This window comes from Rhinatrema bivittatum, chromosome 15 (genome assembly GCF_901001135.1).
Source record: "Rhinatrema bivittatum chromosome 15, aRhiBiv1.1, whole genome shotgun sequence".
NCBI classification, from domain to species: domain Eukaryota; kingdom Metazoa; phylum Chordata; class Amphibia; order Gymnophiona; family Rhinatrematidae; genus Rhinatrema; species Rhinatrema bivittatum.
Window position 1 is genome coordinate 78,487,535 of NC_042629.1, and position 14,482 is coordinate 78,502,016.

The following is a 14,482-nucleotide window of genomic DNA, read 5'->3' on the forward strand; positions in this document are numbered from 1 at the left end:
CGCTGCCACCACCACCATGATCTTGGTGAATGTCCTGGGTGCTGTAGCGAGGCCGAAGGGCAGAGCTTGAAACTGGTAGTGTCGTTCCAGGATAGAAAACCTCAGAAATCTCTGATGATCCTCCCGGATCCCGATGTGTAAATACGCTCCGTCAGATCCAGAGATGCCAAGAACTCGTCTGGTCGAACCGACGCAATGATGGATTGTAACATCTCCATGTGGAAGCGGGGTATCCGAAGGCATCTGTTGACCTGCTTTAAATTGAGAATGGGCCAGAAGGACCCCTCTTTTGGTACAACGAAGTAAATGGAATAACGACCTTTGCGTTGTAGAGCTGGAGGAACCGGAACAATGGTTCCTATATCGAGGAGACGCTGCAGCGTCTGCTTTACCGCTCGACACTTTGCGGCATAGCCGCATGGAGAGACTAGAATGCGAAGACGACGTGCAAAACCTAAAGCGTAGCCTTGTCTTATCACAGAAAGAACCCACTGGTCTTATGTGCTCTTGGTCCATTCCTTGTAAAACAGAGATAATCTGCCCCCTATTCTTGAACCCGAGGAATGGACCGGCTGCCCATCATTGTGCAGATTTACCACCTGGAGTAGACTGGGAGTTTCCAGGCCTACCGAAACGTCGTCCACGAAAGGACTGGTACCAGGACTGCTGTCTGCCCACATTCTGCCGAAAGGAAGAAGTGGTCGATCTGGGCACCAGAGGACGACAACTTCCACGAAAACGAGCCCTCAAAGAAAAAGATCCCCTTGACTTTGTTCTATCCTCCAGTAGCTGATGAACTTTATTCTCGCCCAAGGACTTAATCAAAACTTCCAATTCCTGTCCAGTTTGCCCTTAAAGGGCAAGGACCCCAGCTGCAACTTTGAGGAAACGTCTGCAGACCAGTTTCGTAGCCACAGTAATCTACGTGCTGAAACGGCAGAGACCATGGATCGGGCCGACATCCGAAGCAGATCATAGAAGGCATCTGCGCTATAAGCCACCATCGCCTCGAGGCATCCTGCCTGAAGAGTCTCTTCTTCAGACAGCGAATCATTGGCCTGGAGCTGTTGGACCCAGCGGAGTCCTGCTCTTAAGGCAAAATTGCTACACACTGCTGCTCGGTCTTCCAGTGCCAAGACCTCAAAAATTTTCTTAAGCTGCATCTCCAGCTTTTGATCCTGCAGGTCCTTGAGGGCTGTCAATCCAGTGACGGGGATAGTGGTCTTTTTCGTAAATGCGGACACTGCTGCATCCACTTTTGGGACTCACAGGATCTCCAAGGCTTCCTCCGGCAAAGGATAAAGCTTGTCCATCGCCTTCGAGACTTTCAACCCCAAATCTAGGGTGTCCAATTCCCTGAACAGTAGGTCTGTAGCTGAAAAATGAAAAGGAAAGGACGTAGAAGGACCCCTCAGGCCCAATAACACAGGGTCCATAGATCCCAGGCAAGACTCCTCAGGCGGCGCGTCGATTCCCAATTCTCCTAAAATGGCGGGAATAAGCGGTCCCAGTTCCTCCTTCCTGAAGAGGCGCACCACTTTAGGGTCATCCCCCTCGACGACATGGGACCCTTGGGCAGCACTCTGCTGCTGGTCCCCCTCGCCCTCTACCCCCCTTGGGGACTGGGCTGGAAGATCCAGAGCATCTAGATCAGCCGTGTCCAAAGATGTGTCGGAGTCCGTCTGCGGAGCCACAGAACGTAAGGGGCACTTCGCCTTCGCGGGCCTACCTGGCCCCTCAGGCCGTGGCCGCTTCCTAGATTTAGGAGGAGGAGAGGGAAAGCCTGCCTAACTAGAAGAGTGCTTCTAACTTGCTTTTCTGGCCTTGAAGGCCCTATGGAGCCTTAAACTGAATTCTGAGGAAAAAGAGGAGTCAGAATTCGTGGAATCTGTGTCTCCCCCCATCTCCCTGCATGTTTGAAGCATGCAGCGTAGGAGATTTAGGCCTCGGTGGTTGTTGCTGCGGTGACAGCTGAGCGGGAGATTCCCCTCCCCCACCGCAAGCTGAGCTGCGAAAGAGAAGGTTCCCAAAATGGCGTCGGTTCCCGCGCTCAGTGGGAACTGACTGCCTGAAGACGCTGACAGCCTGCTGAAAGCCAGTGCGATTGACCTCCCCCAGAGCACCAACCCCCCCCCCCCCCCCCCCCCCCGGCAGCGGAGGGTCCCTCGCCCCCGGGAAGGCAGGCCATGCACAACCCATCGCGGGAGAGACACGTGCGGCTCGATGCTCGGCGCGGCATGAGGGAGACTGAAATCAAAGAACTTTTACTAATGTGAGTAAGCGACGCGATTCAGTACCCAAATCAGCTCTCTCTCCGCCCGCGGCCGCGAAAACAAAAAAAAAGGAGGACCGTCGCTTTTTTTTGTTTTTTTTATGTTTTTAAACTTGTACAACCTGTCCGTAGATCCTGGCCTGTTCTGGTGTGGTCCTGCTGGGATGATTGATCTGGGCTCCCCGGTATCACCCCAATCACTGCTGCACTTTGGCACTAAGGGCCCTCGACCCTGGCCGCAGCCACCTCAAAGACCAGGGGGGATGGTCCCCTCAGGACCTGACAACCCCCTGGTAGGCCTCAGGACACTCTCCGTCCAATCTTTGAAATTTGTCTTCTTCTTGTCCCAGACTATATATATATATTTTTTTTTTTTAAATTTACCAAGTCCTAGCTGACTATCACTAGTCTATTAATCCCTAACAACTTTTTTTTTTTTTTTTTTAAGTAACCAATACAGACTGAGTTTTGCACCTCCACCATCTGCTGGAGACAGAGTAATACTGGCAGACTGTGGGTGGCACCTTGGTATATAAGGCAGAGTCTGTCAAAACTTTCTCTGCCTCCATCTGCTGGAGGGGAGGCAAGACCCAGGAGTCTGGACTGATCCAGGTACGTAAAGGGAACAATAATATTAAGACTCCAGGTACAAAGTATAACTCATGAACACAATCATACAGGTGCCCCAACATGTGGAACCTCTGATCTCTAATACACACTCTCCCTATTTTTCCCATGGTGTACCTCTGACCACTGACAAAGTATCCAGAACTTCCTTACATCCTCAGCAAGATACCATTTCCCATAACACACTGCTCAGATACTCCAGCCTCCTAATAGCACCAATAACCTTCCACCCCTCATGAATACATTTCCAAGTACTGTACCAGAGCCCTCTCACTACCACTCAATAATTCCAAGAAGCAATTTGCTGATTACAATACACTTGTTTCACACAAAGCTAAATAAGGCAATTAGCTAACAAGACAATGCTATCCTTGCAAGTAGTAATCCCACTGCATATGTATACTTCAGCAATATGTCTTCCTCCTCCACTGTGCAGCTTGTGAACCATGAGCAACAGAAAGCTCACTGTCCCATCCCTCCTACTCCCGCCGCCAACACACTTACTTTTCTTGAAACTGCAGGAATCCTGGTTTCACCTGCGGCTTGGCATTTTCCAGGGAAGTAGTTGCCAAAGGTGAAGATCCCAGACTGGGCACGGATGCTGAAATCTGAGGCATCTGGGGTATGGAGGTTGCCATCTGTTTCCAGGCTAATAGTATGGGAGCAGAGGACACAGTTACTGGGCATGAAGTGGGAACCTCCACTGAGGATGTGGTCATGGTAATGGAAGTTGTCAGAGGAGGAGGAGAGGGTGCCAAAGAGGTCTTGCTCTCAAAAGATGTTGGGAAGGACGAATCATTGTTCCCTTTCACACTTCCACCCTCTGTCCGGAAGTGGAAGCTGCAACAAAAGAAAATCAAATAAGAGTACATGCTGTGCCCAATCCCCATCTGCCCCCATCCCTTGTGCTGGAGGGGCCTGCTAATCCCTGTCAGTCCCATCCCTCTAGCTGGGGGGAGCACTAATTCCTCCATCAGACCTTTCAACACTCTTTCATTATCTGCTGGGGTGCAGACAATGAAAGAGTGCTCAAAGGTAAGCTGTACAACAGCAATGCTGGGAACAAAGCCGGCATACTTACCAGTAACTGGGCACCCTGGGAAACACAGGGGTCTACCTAACCTCCCAATGATGATGACGTGGAAGTGTGGTCAGAACAACTTTTGGACATTGCTGAGTCCCATATCCATGCTGATCTCTTTACTTACTTTGCATGTTTTATGGCTCCATCCATGGTGCTAAAAAGGGCCCCACACTCTTCCACCACACAGTGAAAATGCAGCTTATCCAGAAAGTCACATTGGGCATCGCAGAAGTCCTTAGGTCCAAACCTAGACAATACAGAGCCAAAACGTCAGTGGTATCCACTGTATGCATACATTTGAGAATGCATTACTCGTGTGTGAGCGATACAGTGACTGTACAAAGTAGGTACCATTTATGTATTTCAGTGTGCGAAGGCAGGTTTGTGTGTAAAATATGTGTGTGCATATGTGTACGTGAAATGCTCACTATGGCCTGATTTTCAAAAGCATTTACACGCTTAAAACTGGGTTCTGCACATATAAATGCACTTTACCTGTGTAAGGAGCATTTGAAAATTGTTATAATACATGACATTGAATTGTCCATAGAATTACATGTGTAAGTGCACTTTACAAGTGTAAATAGCTTTTGAAAATTGCTACAATAGTATATTTATACGTGTAAATTCTTTGAAAATTCACCTGTGAGTGTGTGGGCAGCAATAAAGGTTAAGGCTTTTGTTGTGTAATTACATTGTATTTCTGTTTTATTCTACGTCGTCTTGTAGCCCAATAAGAAAGAGGCAGTTTATAAATCCAAAAATAAAATAGTTATGCGGCTAACATAGCTGGAATACCTGTTTAGAGGGATAAATCACAAGTTATCTGTTTAAATGGGTTGTACAGCATATTGAGCCTCTTATCCGGCTGAATTATAGCCGGATATGTTGTTCTCCGGCTCCAATTTAGCTAATTTTCATTACATGCTGCCAGCATGTGGAGATAGAAAATTTTCACTGACACTATATAACCCACTGTGCCAACTGCAGTCCCTCAGTATTTATCTGTCTCCAGATGGTAGGTGGTGCAAAACCTGCAGTTCTGGTGTTAAAAAAAAGAAAGAAAAGAAGGAGATAGCCTCCTCCCAGGAGGTTCCCAGGTCCTAGAGAGACCATCCCTCCTGGTCTGAGGTGGACGAGCTGGGGGTTGGTGACCCTTTAGTGCATTTGGTCCCTGGGGTGCAAATCTGGTGGTCTGGATCCTTCCCCTTCATGAGGCTGCTAAGATGGCTTGAGATAAGAACATAAGAACCCTTGGGTCAGACCAAGGGTCCATCAAGCCCAGCATCCTGTTTCCAACAGTGGCCAATCCAGGCCATAAGAACCTGGCAAGTACCCATGACCTGAAGTACCTAACTTGGAAGATCATATTTTTGGTGGCAGTCACTTCAGTGCGCAGGGTCAGTGAGCTCCAGGCCTTAGTGACTTATCCACCTTATACTAAGTTTTATCATGACAGAGTGGTCTTGAGTACACACCCTAAGTTTCTGCCTAAAGTGGTGACGGATTTCCATCTTAACCCGTCAATCATCCTGCCAATATTCTTTCCCAGGACCCATTCACACCAAGGCAAACAAGCACTGCTCAGTTTCGACTGCAGGTGAGCCTTAGCCTTCTATCTGTAGCTGACAGAAACCCATAGACAGTCCATACAACTTTTGATTTCTTTTGACAAGAATAGATTGGGTATTGCCATTGCCAAACAAACACTATCCAATTGGCTAGCAGATTGCATCTCCTTCTGTTATGCCCAGGCAGAACTGCATCTTGGGGGTCACGTCAAGGCGCACTTGGATGCAAATTCAAAGCTGCACTTGGATGCAGATTCAAAGCTGCTCTCTAAATTGGGTGGAGGGGAATTAGGGCTGGAGGGTACAGGAAGCCAATAGTAACAGGTGGGAGAGAGAAAAAGGGAAAAAAAAAATGGATAAAGTGCGTGGCTTGCTGGGCAGACTTGATGGGCCATTTGGTCTTCTGCCGTCATTTCTATGTTTCTATGTTTCTATATTCTGTCAGAGCCATGGCAGTGTCAGTGGCCCACTTGCCCACTTGCAAGCAGTTCCAATGAAGATCAGTTGGCCAGGGCTATATCAGGGTACAAATTATATCGCAACGATAGGGAGGATCAACTTAAGAACATAAGAACATGCCATACTGGGTCAGACCAAGGGTCCATCAAGCCCAGCATCCTGTTTCCGTGGCCAATCTAGGCCATAAGAACCTGTCAAGTACCCAAAAACTAAGTCTATTCCATGTTACCGTTGTTACTAATAGCGGTGGTTATTATCTAAGTCAACTTAATTAATAGCAGGTAATGGACTTCTCCTCCAAAAACTTATCCAATCCTTTTTTAAACACAGCTATGCTAATTGCACTAACCACATCTTCTGGCAACAAATTCTGTGTACAATTCTGGTCGCCGCATCTCAAAAAAGATATAATTGCGATGGAGAAGGTACAGAGAAGGGCTACCAAAATGATAAGGGGAATGGAACAACTCCCCTATGAGGAAAGACTAAAGAGGTTAGGACTTTTCAGCTTGGAGAAGAGACGACTGAGGGGGGATATGATAGAGGTGTTTAAAATCATGAGAGGTCTAGAACGGGTAGATGTGAATCGGTTATTTACTCTTTCGGATAGTAGAAAGACTAGGGGACACTCCATGAAGTTAGCATGGGGCACATTTAAAACTAATCGGAGAAAGTTCTTTTTTACTCAACGCACAATTAAACTCTGGAATTTGTTGCCAGAGAATGTGGTTCGTGAAGTTAGTATAGCTGTGTTTAAAAAAGGATTGGATAAGTTCTTGGAGGAGAAGTCCATTACCTGCTATTAAGTTCACTTAGAGAATAGCCACTGCCATTAGCAATGGTTACATGGAATAGACTTAGTTTTTGGGTACTTGCCAGGTTCTTATGGCCTGGATTGGCCACTGTTGGAAACAGGATGCTGGGCTTGATGGACCTTTGGTCTGACCCAGTATGGCATTTTTTTATGCTCTTATGTTCTTAATTGTGCGTTGAGTGAAAAAGAACTTTCTCCGATTAGTTTTAAATGTGCCACATGCTAACTTCATGGAGTGCCCCCTAGTCTTTCTATTATCCGAAAGTGTAAAAAAACGATTCACATCTACCCGTTCTAGACCTCTCATGATTTTAAACACCTCTATCATATCCCCCCTCAGCCGTCTCTTCTCCAAGCTGAAAAGTCCTAACCTCTTTAGTCTTTCCTCATAGGGGAGCTGTTCCATCCCCTTTATCATTTTGGTCGCCCTTCTCTGTACCTTCTCCATCGCAATTATATCTTTTTTGAGATGCGGCGACCAGAATTGTACACAGTATTCAAGGTGCGGTCTCACCATGGAGTGATACAGAGGCATTATGGCATTTTCCGTTTTATTCACCATTCCCTTTCTAATAATTCCCAACATTCTGTTTGCTTTTTTGACTGCCGCAGCACACTGAACCGATGATTTCAATGTGTTATCCACTATGACGCCTAAATCTCTTTCTTGGGTAGTAGCACCTAATATGGAACCTAACATTGTGTAACTATAGCATGGGTTATTTTTCCCTGTACGTACCAGATCAGTCCAGACTCCTTGGTTTTGCCTCCGCACCAGCAGGTGGAGACAGAGCAAGACTTGACAGCCTCTGCCATATATACCAGGGTGCCACCCACAGCCTGCCAGTATTTCTCTATCTCCAGCAACTGGTCCGGGTGCAGATCCCACAGCCTGAAAATATTAAAACAAAAGGTTTAGGGAGGATAGTTAGTTAGGGGATTGTTGTTTCTGTTTGCTTTCCTTCCTTTGTTCAAGTTCATTGAAAAAAAAAAAAAAGGGGAAACAGTTTTGGAAACGAAAGGTCCTTGGTTCCCAGGGGGTTTGTGAGGTCCTGAGAGGACCATCCCCCCTGGTACAGCAGGTTGCTTGGGCAAGGGGTCGAGGGCCCCGCTTCACCAAGCCCAGCAGGGGTGATACCGGGGAGCTCGGCTTACTCACCCCCGCTGGACCGATCCAGCCTTCCTCCCCCTAGTTCAGGGAAAAGCGGTCAGGGTTCTGTCCGACAATGCAACTACGGTGGCTTACATCAATCGTCAGGGGGGGACCCGGAGTCGCCCGGTGGCGTTAGAAGCTCGTCCTCTCCTTCAATGGGCAGAGCGGCATCTCAGCATAGCTGCGTCCCACTTCGCAGGGGTAGACAACGTTCACACGGATTTTCTGAGCAGACATCAGCTCGACCCCGGAGAATGGGAACTGACGGACTGTCTTCCAGCTCATCCGCGACAGGTGGAGACAGCCGGCCATGGATCTGATGGCAACCTTTCAGAACGCCAAGGCTCCACGCTTCTTTGCCAGGCGCAGGGAACCGGGAGCAGAAGGGGTGGACGCCTTGGCGCTGCCCTGGCCGACATCAATCCTTCTGTATGTTTTTCCTCCTTGGCCTCTGATAGGCAAAGTCCTTCGTCGCATAGAGAACCACCCTGCAGAAGTCATCCTGGTGGCTCACGAGTGGCCTCGGTGGCCGTGGTTTGCAGACCTCGTCAACCTGGCCATAGAAGGTCCGTTCTGTCTCCCAGCGCTTCCGAACCTGCTTCATCAGGGACCGGTCTGTTTCGATCAGGTAGAGCGCTTTTGTCTAGCAGCATGGCTTTTGAGAGGCGCCATCTAAGAGGCAAAGGGTATTCGGATGCGGTGGTGTCCACCCTTCTCCGGTCACGCAAGACCTTGACCTCCATGTCCTATATTCGTGTCTGGAAAGTGTTCGAGTCATGGTGTGTTTCTCGGATGATCTCACCTACACGGGTGGCCATTCCGGATATCTTAGCCTTTCTTCAGGACGGTTTGTCCAAGGGGCTGACTTGTAGTTCCTTGCAGGTACAGGTGGCAGCTCTCAGTTGTTTACAGGACACGGTGGAAGGGAGGACGCTGGCATCTCATCCTGATATTGTACGTTTTCTGAAGGGGGCAAAGCATTTACATCCACCTCTATGTGCTCCTTGTCCTTCCTGGAACCATAATGTGGTGCTCAAAGCTTTGTGCGCGCCCCCGTTTGAGCCTCTGAAGAGGAATTCTCTGAAGGATCTTACTTTGAAGGTCGTGTTTTTGGTGGCGATCACTTCGGCCAGGAGGGTTTCCGAACTACAGGCTTTGTCCTGTAGGGAGCCCTTCTTGCGTATTTCTGAGTCCGGAGTTAGTCTCCGGACGGTCCCTTCATTTTTACCTAAAGTGGTTTCCTCTTTTCACCTGAACCAGTCGGTTGAGTTGCTGGCGTTTTTGCATATCGATAGGTCGGATACTCTGTCTAAAGTATTGATAAGGTTGGATGTGCGGCGGGCTCTCCTTCGCTATCTGGAAATCACTAATAGTTTTCGGGTGTCGGATCACCTTTTCACATACTTTGGAAGGGTCCCAAGAAGGATAATATGGCCTTTGGTCAGAGTGAGCTGTGAGCGGGACTCTCAGGGTCCCACCCAGTGTGAGGGAGCTTAGGTACATCCCAGGAGTCTGGACTGATCTGGGTACGTACAGAGAAAGGAAAATTGGTTCTTACCTGCTAATTTTCATTCCTGTAGTACTACAGATTAGTCCAGAAGCCACCCATCTTGGGTGGGGGGAAGAGTCATCGGCTTGTTCTATTATTGGGCGTGTACAGCAAGTGGGAATTCACACTGTTGGTTTTGTTTTGATCTACTAAAGAGATCACCATCCTCCAGTTTCTGGGGGGAGTTTATAAATGAAATGTTGGTTAGGAGTAGAATTCTTTTTCTTGGCTTGGATACAGGTCAGTACTGAGGGACTGCAATTGGCACACTTGGTTATGTACACTGTCAGTGAAAACTTTCTCTATCTCCATCTGCTGGCAGGAAGGCAAAACCCAGGAGTCTGGACTGATCTGTGGTACCACAGGAATGAAAATTACCAATTTTCCTATTTTCAGCTAAGTTAGCCGGATAACAGCACCCCTCCCCGGAATGCCCCCAGAACTCCCTTTTATATCCAACTAAATTATAGCCGGAGAACCTATCCGGCTATAATTCAGCTGGATAAGAGGCTCAATATGCTGTACAACCCATTTAAACGGATAACTTGTGATTTATTCCTATAAATGGCTTTTGAATATTGACCTCTTCTTGATTAGCTTTCGAGAACGAGTACTCTTCCTTCAGGGCAGAATTCAAATGAGCAAAAGATGACATTATCAGGAAGTATAAAATAGTCTGGTTGCAATAGGTGAATCATAAAAGGCATTGCAATGATAGGGTGAAGAGGAAAGGGGTGAGGGAGATTTGATGGGTGGTCAGAAGGTGACAGGCAATAAATATAATTTTATGGTTCATAATATTTTAGGAATATGTGGAAAAAGTCTCCACTGAACGTATACAGGCACCTCTACTACAGGCAACTGAGAACCGATTACCTCTCTGCCGCCAAAGGGCACTCAGAGCAGCATTGTATCCTGTTTTGAGGGTGCATAAGGCAGATTTCACACAGAAGCAACAGACATTCCCTGTACGTACCCGGATCAGTATGAAAGGTGAAAGGAGAAGGCAAGAAGTAACTGATTGTGAAATGTTTTTCTGTAACTGAGCAAACAAGGAGAATAAAGGAAAATTGGTTCTTACCTGCTAATTTTGGTTCCTGTAGTACCACGGATCAGTCGGGTTTTGCCTCCCTTCCAGCAGATGGAGACAGAGTCTGGACTGATCCGTGGTACTACAGGAACGAAAATTAGCAGGTAAGAACCAATTTTCCTTTATTCTCCTTGTTTGCTCAGTTACAGAAAAACATTACACAGTCAGCTACTTCTTGCCTTCTCCCCTCTCCTTTCATATGTCTTTACAAACATGAGATGGATGACTCTGTCTGTCCTGGCAACAAAGATCTCACTGAAGACCTAGCTAGAATTTAATTTCAATGTTACAATCAATGTGTCAATGACAGCACTTACATATGAGGCAGGTCAAAAGCAACCACAGGAGAATTACAGTAAATTTCACTTCCTTGGGATGCAGTTATAGCATAAGCAAATAAAAAGCACAATTGTGCCCCAGAACATCTCTTAACTCTTCCCCTCCAGTGTAGTTGGTGTTGGAGATATATGCCATCATTTCTGGCATCCTCAGAGCTGTACCTGCGCAGGTATGTCTTCCAGAGCTCCAAAGGGTTGTCCTGGGCAAGCACCTTCATGGCTTTGCTCAAGTTCTGTACTGGCTCCAGCACCCCTGGCTGGTTGTTTTCTGGATCAGTCTTTACATTTAGCATATTTCCCAAGTTGGAGTTGACTTGAGACATCTTCAAGCAACAAAACAGACATATTAGGAGCTGGGGAAAGATTCCAGAGGCCACACAGCCTTTCACCAAAGGAGAATTTAAAAAAATGAACCATCAGGATGAGCACATTATTTATTAAAGACTTATGTATGCAGATGGACTGTAAAAGAAGTAAAAGTAAGAAAATAGAGAAACTGGCAATAAACAGAGAGTGGGAGTAATGAGTGTGAGAGGAAGAGATAATGGACTATGAAAATATCTAACACAGAACAAGTACATGAAAAACAGTGAAAAGAAAAGTGAATAAGAGAGGAAGAAGGGAACACAAGAAAATGCAAGGCAGCAATCTAGTGTAGTAGAAATATCCTTCTGTAACAGAGCTAGTCACATGACCTGAAAATACAAAGGCTATGTAGCTTCTTCTAGACTGTCCTGGTATATAACAATGAAATTTATATTGCAGCAAAATGAATCTGGATATACTAAAATTTATCATGTGACCTTCTCAATGATTCAGAATTTCAACAGTAGCTGCATTATTTATCTAAATACTGAACTGCAGATCTACGCACCCTAATGTATCATTGACCACTTTCAGACTAGGGCTTTTTCCCTTTCTACACATAAAGGATCTGAAACCCGTGCACACTGTATGATATCTTTCGGCAGACTCATGTAAGAATTATCTAAAGAGGATGATTTACATCAACTTTCCAAATTAAATCAATCCCTTTGTCACCTCTCACATCCTCCTCTTTGGATAATTCTTAAAGGGATCTCCGACTGCAGAGATGTTTGTCATCTCCAGATAGATTTGGCTTGCACAGCTCAGTACAACATACAAAAGGATAAACATATTAGATAAAAGAAAAATAATGGAAATCTCAGATTTTAAAGAGCTCTCTACCAAGACCTAAAAAATAAATAAAATTATCTGGTGTCAGAAGAAAATATATTTCTTAACCCAGTTAATTAAATTAATTTACAAGCACTGACTAAAATTATACCAGATGAAAAATGGTCTCAAAATTTAAATAGTACAAACTCATCTTATTAGTAGCAAAACATTAAAAACAAACACATCTCCCCCCCTCTCCACAATATTTTAATTTGTCTTGGGGAGAAGGGGAGTGAAGGGCATTGTGATGGATGCTTCTTACCTTATTCATAAGCGAGGATAAAAGAGATGAATTTTCAGTCACTGTGTGGCCGTTTGATTCATTGCTGGAACACAAACCAACATGGGATAGTTAAGATTTGCACAGGAACCATGCGCAGGAAGATGAAATTCTTTCCCCACCCCATTAACCAGTTCTATACAAATCACTCCATGTTACACCTGTATATTGTGCCACAATCCGAAAGAACAGGCCCTAGAGCAACTACACCCAGGACCTCAACTGGTGCTATCAGACACTGCACCTCTTCCCATATCTGGGACTATCAGGCCTCACACCCTGACCTAAGTCTGATACTACTGGAGCCCAACAAACAAAAGTAGTAACTGCAAATGGAGGAAATCAAAGCTGATAAGTAGTTTATCCAAGGACAAGCAGAATGGTAGTCCTCACCCATGGATGACATCATCAGATGGAGCACAGATGCAGAAAACTTATGTCAAAGTTTCTAGAACTGAGCATGCCCTATACCACATGTCCACGTGGGGTCCCTCTCCAGTCTCTCTTTTTCCATGGAGCTGTGAGCCTTGAGGTGTGAGTGAGCTCATTTTGGCTATTTTTGGCCTTGTGGAAAATTTGTTTTTTTCTCACGTTTTTTCTCTTGTTCCATTGCCAAGTCCCTCTCGGTGCCCTCCCGTAGCGTCCCCTAGTCAGGGTTTTCAGTAATTCAGGTAAGTTTCCTTTCACGACAAATCACCATGGTGGTGGTACATCGGTGCCCGCTACCATCGACCCCTCGCCATCATCGCCTTCAGTTTTTGCCCCTTTTGTTTCGTCAGTCATGGCCATGTCCGGTTTTTGGCGATGCTCCTGGTGCCCAAAGACCATGTCCATCACAGATTAACATGAAATATGTATCCTCTGTCTAGGGGTATTGCACGACATCAGGGGCTGCACTTATGTGCCCAGATGACCCCGAAGGGAAGTCAGCTTCAACTCAACAAAATGGAACAGCTCTTTGGGTCAAAGAAGTCTGAGCCATTGGCATCGGCAGCATTAGCATCAAAGGACTAAGGAGATGCACCAGTGGACACAGAGCCATCAACATTGGCAGAACCATCGGTTCCATCGAAGCTGCCGGTGGACAGGGGCACCGGAGACCAACCATAGTCGATTTCCTCCAGGCTGAGGATGTTGGGCTCCTCGTCATCACCCTTGGCACTGGGGAAAGACCAGGCCGACCATCGAAAGAAGCAGAAGAAGCAACGACACCAGTCCCCATCGATTCATGGTGTCAGATACGGGGATACACTGGCTTTTGCTGCGATGCCCCCGAAGCAACCCCGCGGCGAGGAGTGCAAGGGGTCCACAATGGGCACCGCTGGTCCTGATGCCAGTCACTGATCCACCTCGAGGGTCCGAAGAAGATCTGGCCACCCCTCCTTCTCCCCCAGGTGTTGGCATCGGCAATGTTCGAGAAAGAGCTGGAGCACAGAGTCCAGCTAGTGATGGACTGGGCACTGCATGGCTTCAGTCCTGTGGCACCGATGGCACTGGACCTGATGCTGCTCATCTTTGTAATGTTTCTGAAGAAGCTCAATGTGCTTATCGGTGCGTTAGCAACCCAGCAGGCACCGGTTTCTGGGATAGCTTTGGTGCACCAAGGCCTCTCTCTACTGATACAATGGTCATTTCCGGTTCCTCTGAGGAGGAAGCTCCACAGAGGTTGGCAGAGATGCTGAGGCCTGCTGCCCCCTCCATCCAGTTCTACCGGTGCCTGCACCTCTGGACCCATCCCCTGTGGCTTACAGTGAGGATAAGGAAATCTGTGACCCCTGGGGGGATGATGCTTCAAAGGCTCCAAGGGTCTCTCTTCAGAACCTTCTCCAGAGGAGCAAAGGAAGTCTCTGCTTGAGGACTTAACCTTCGCAGGTTTTGTAAGGGTGATGGTGGAAGCCATCCCGTTTCAATTATTGACAGAGGAGGAGGATGCCAGGCACAATGAGCTTGAGATCTTCCAGTTCATGGATCCTCCTAAGGAGATTGTGGCAGTCCTGGTACACAAGACAACAAACATCCCTCTCAAGTAAGAGACCTAGGAGCCA

At 46.9% G+C, this 14,482-nt stretch overlaps 1 protein-coding gene across 3 annotated transcripts in view; it reads right to left on the minus strand.

Annotated features, from left to right (window-relative positions):
- CASZ1 (castor zinc finger 1) overlaps nt 1-14,482 on the minus strand; it is a 357,431-nt gene that overhangs the window by 64,495 nt on the left and 278,454 nt on the right. For all 3 annotated transcript variants that reach the window (XM_029579132.1, XM_029579133.1, XM_029579131.1), the window contains 4 exons: nt 12,420-12,483; nt 11,120-11,280; nt 4,108-4,230; nt 3,404-3,739 (listed from right to left, as the gene is read on the minus strand). In XM_029579132.1, the coding sequence (XP_029434992.1) occupies nt 3,404-3,739; nt 4,108-4,230; nt 11,120-11,280; nt 12,420-12,483 (684 nt within the window). The remainder of the gene's footprint in view (nt 1-3,403; nt 3,740-4,107; nt 4,231-11,119; nt 11,281-12,419; nt 12,484-14,482) is intronic.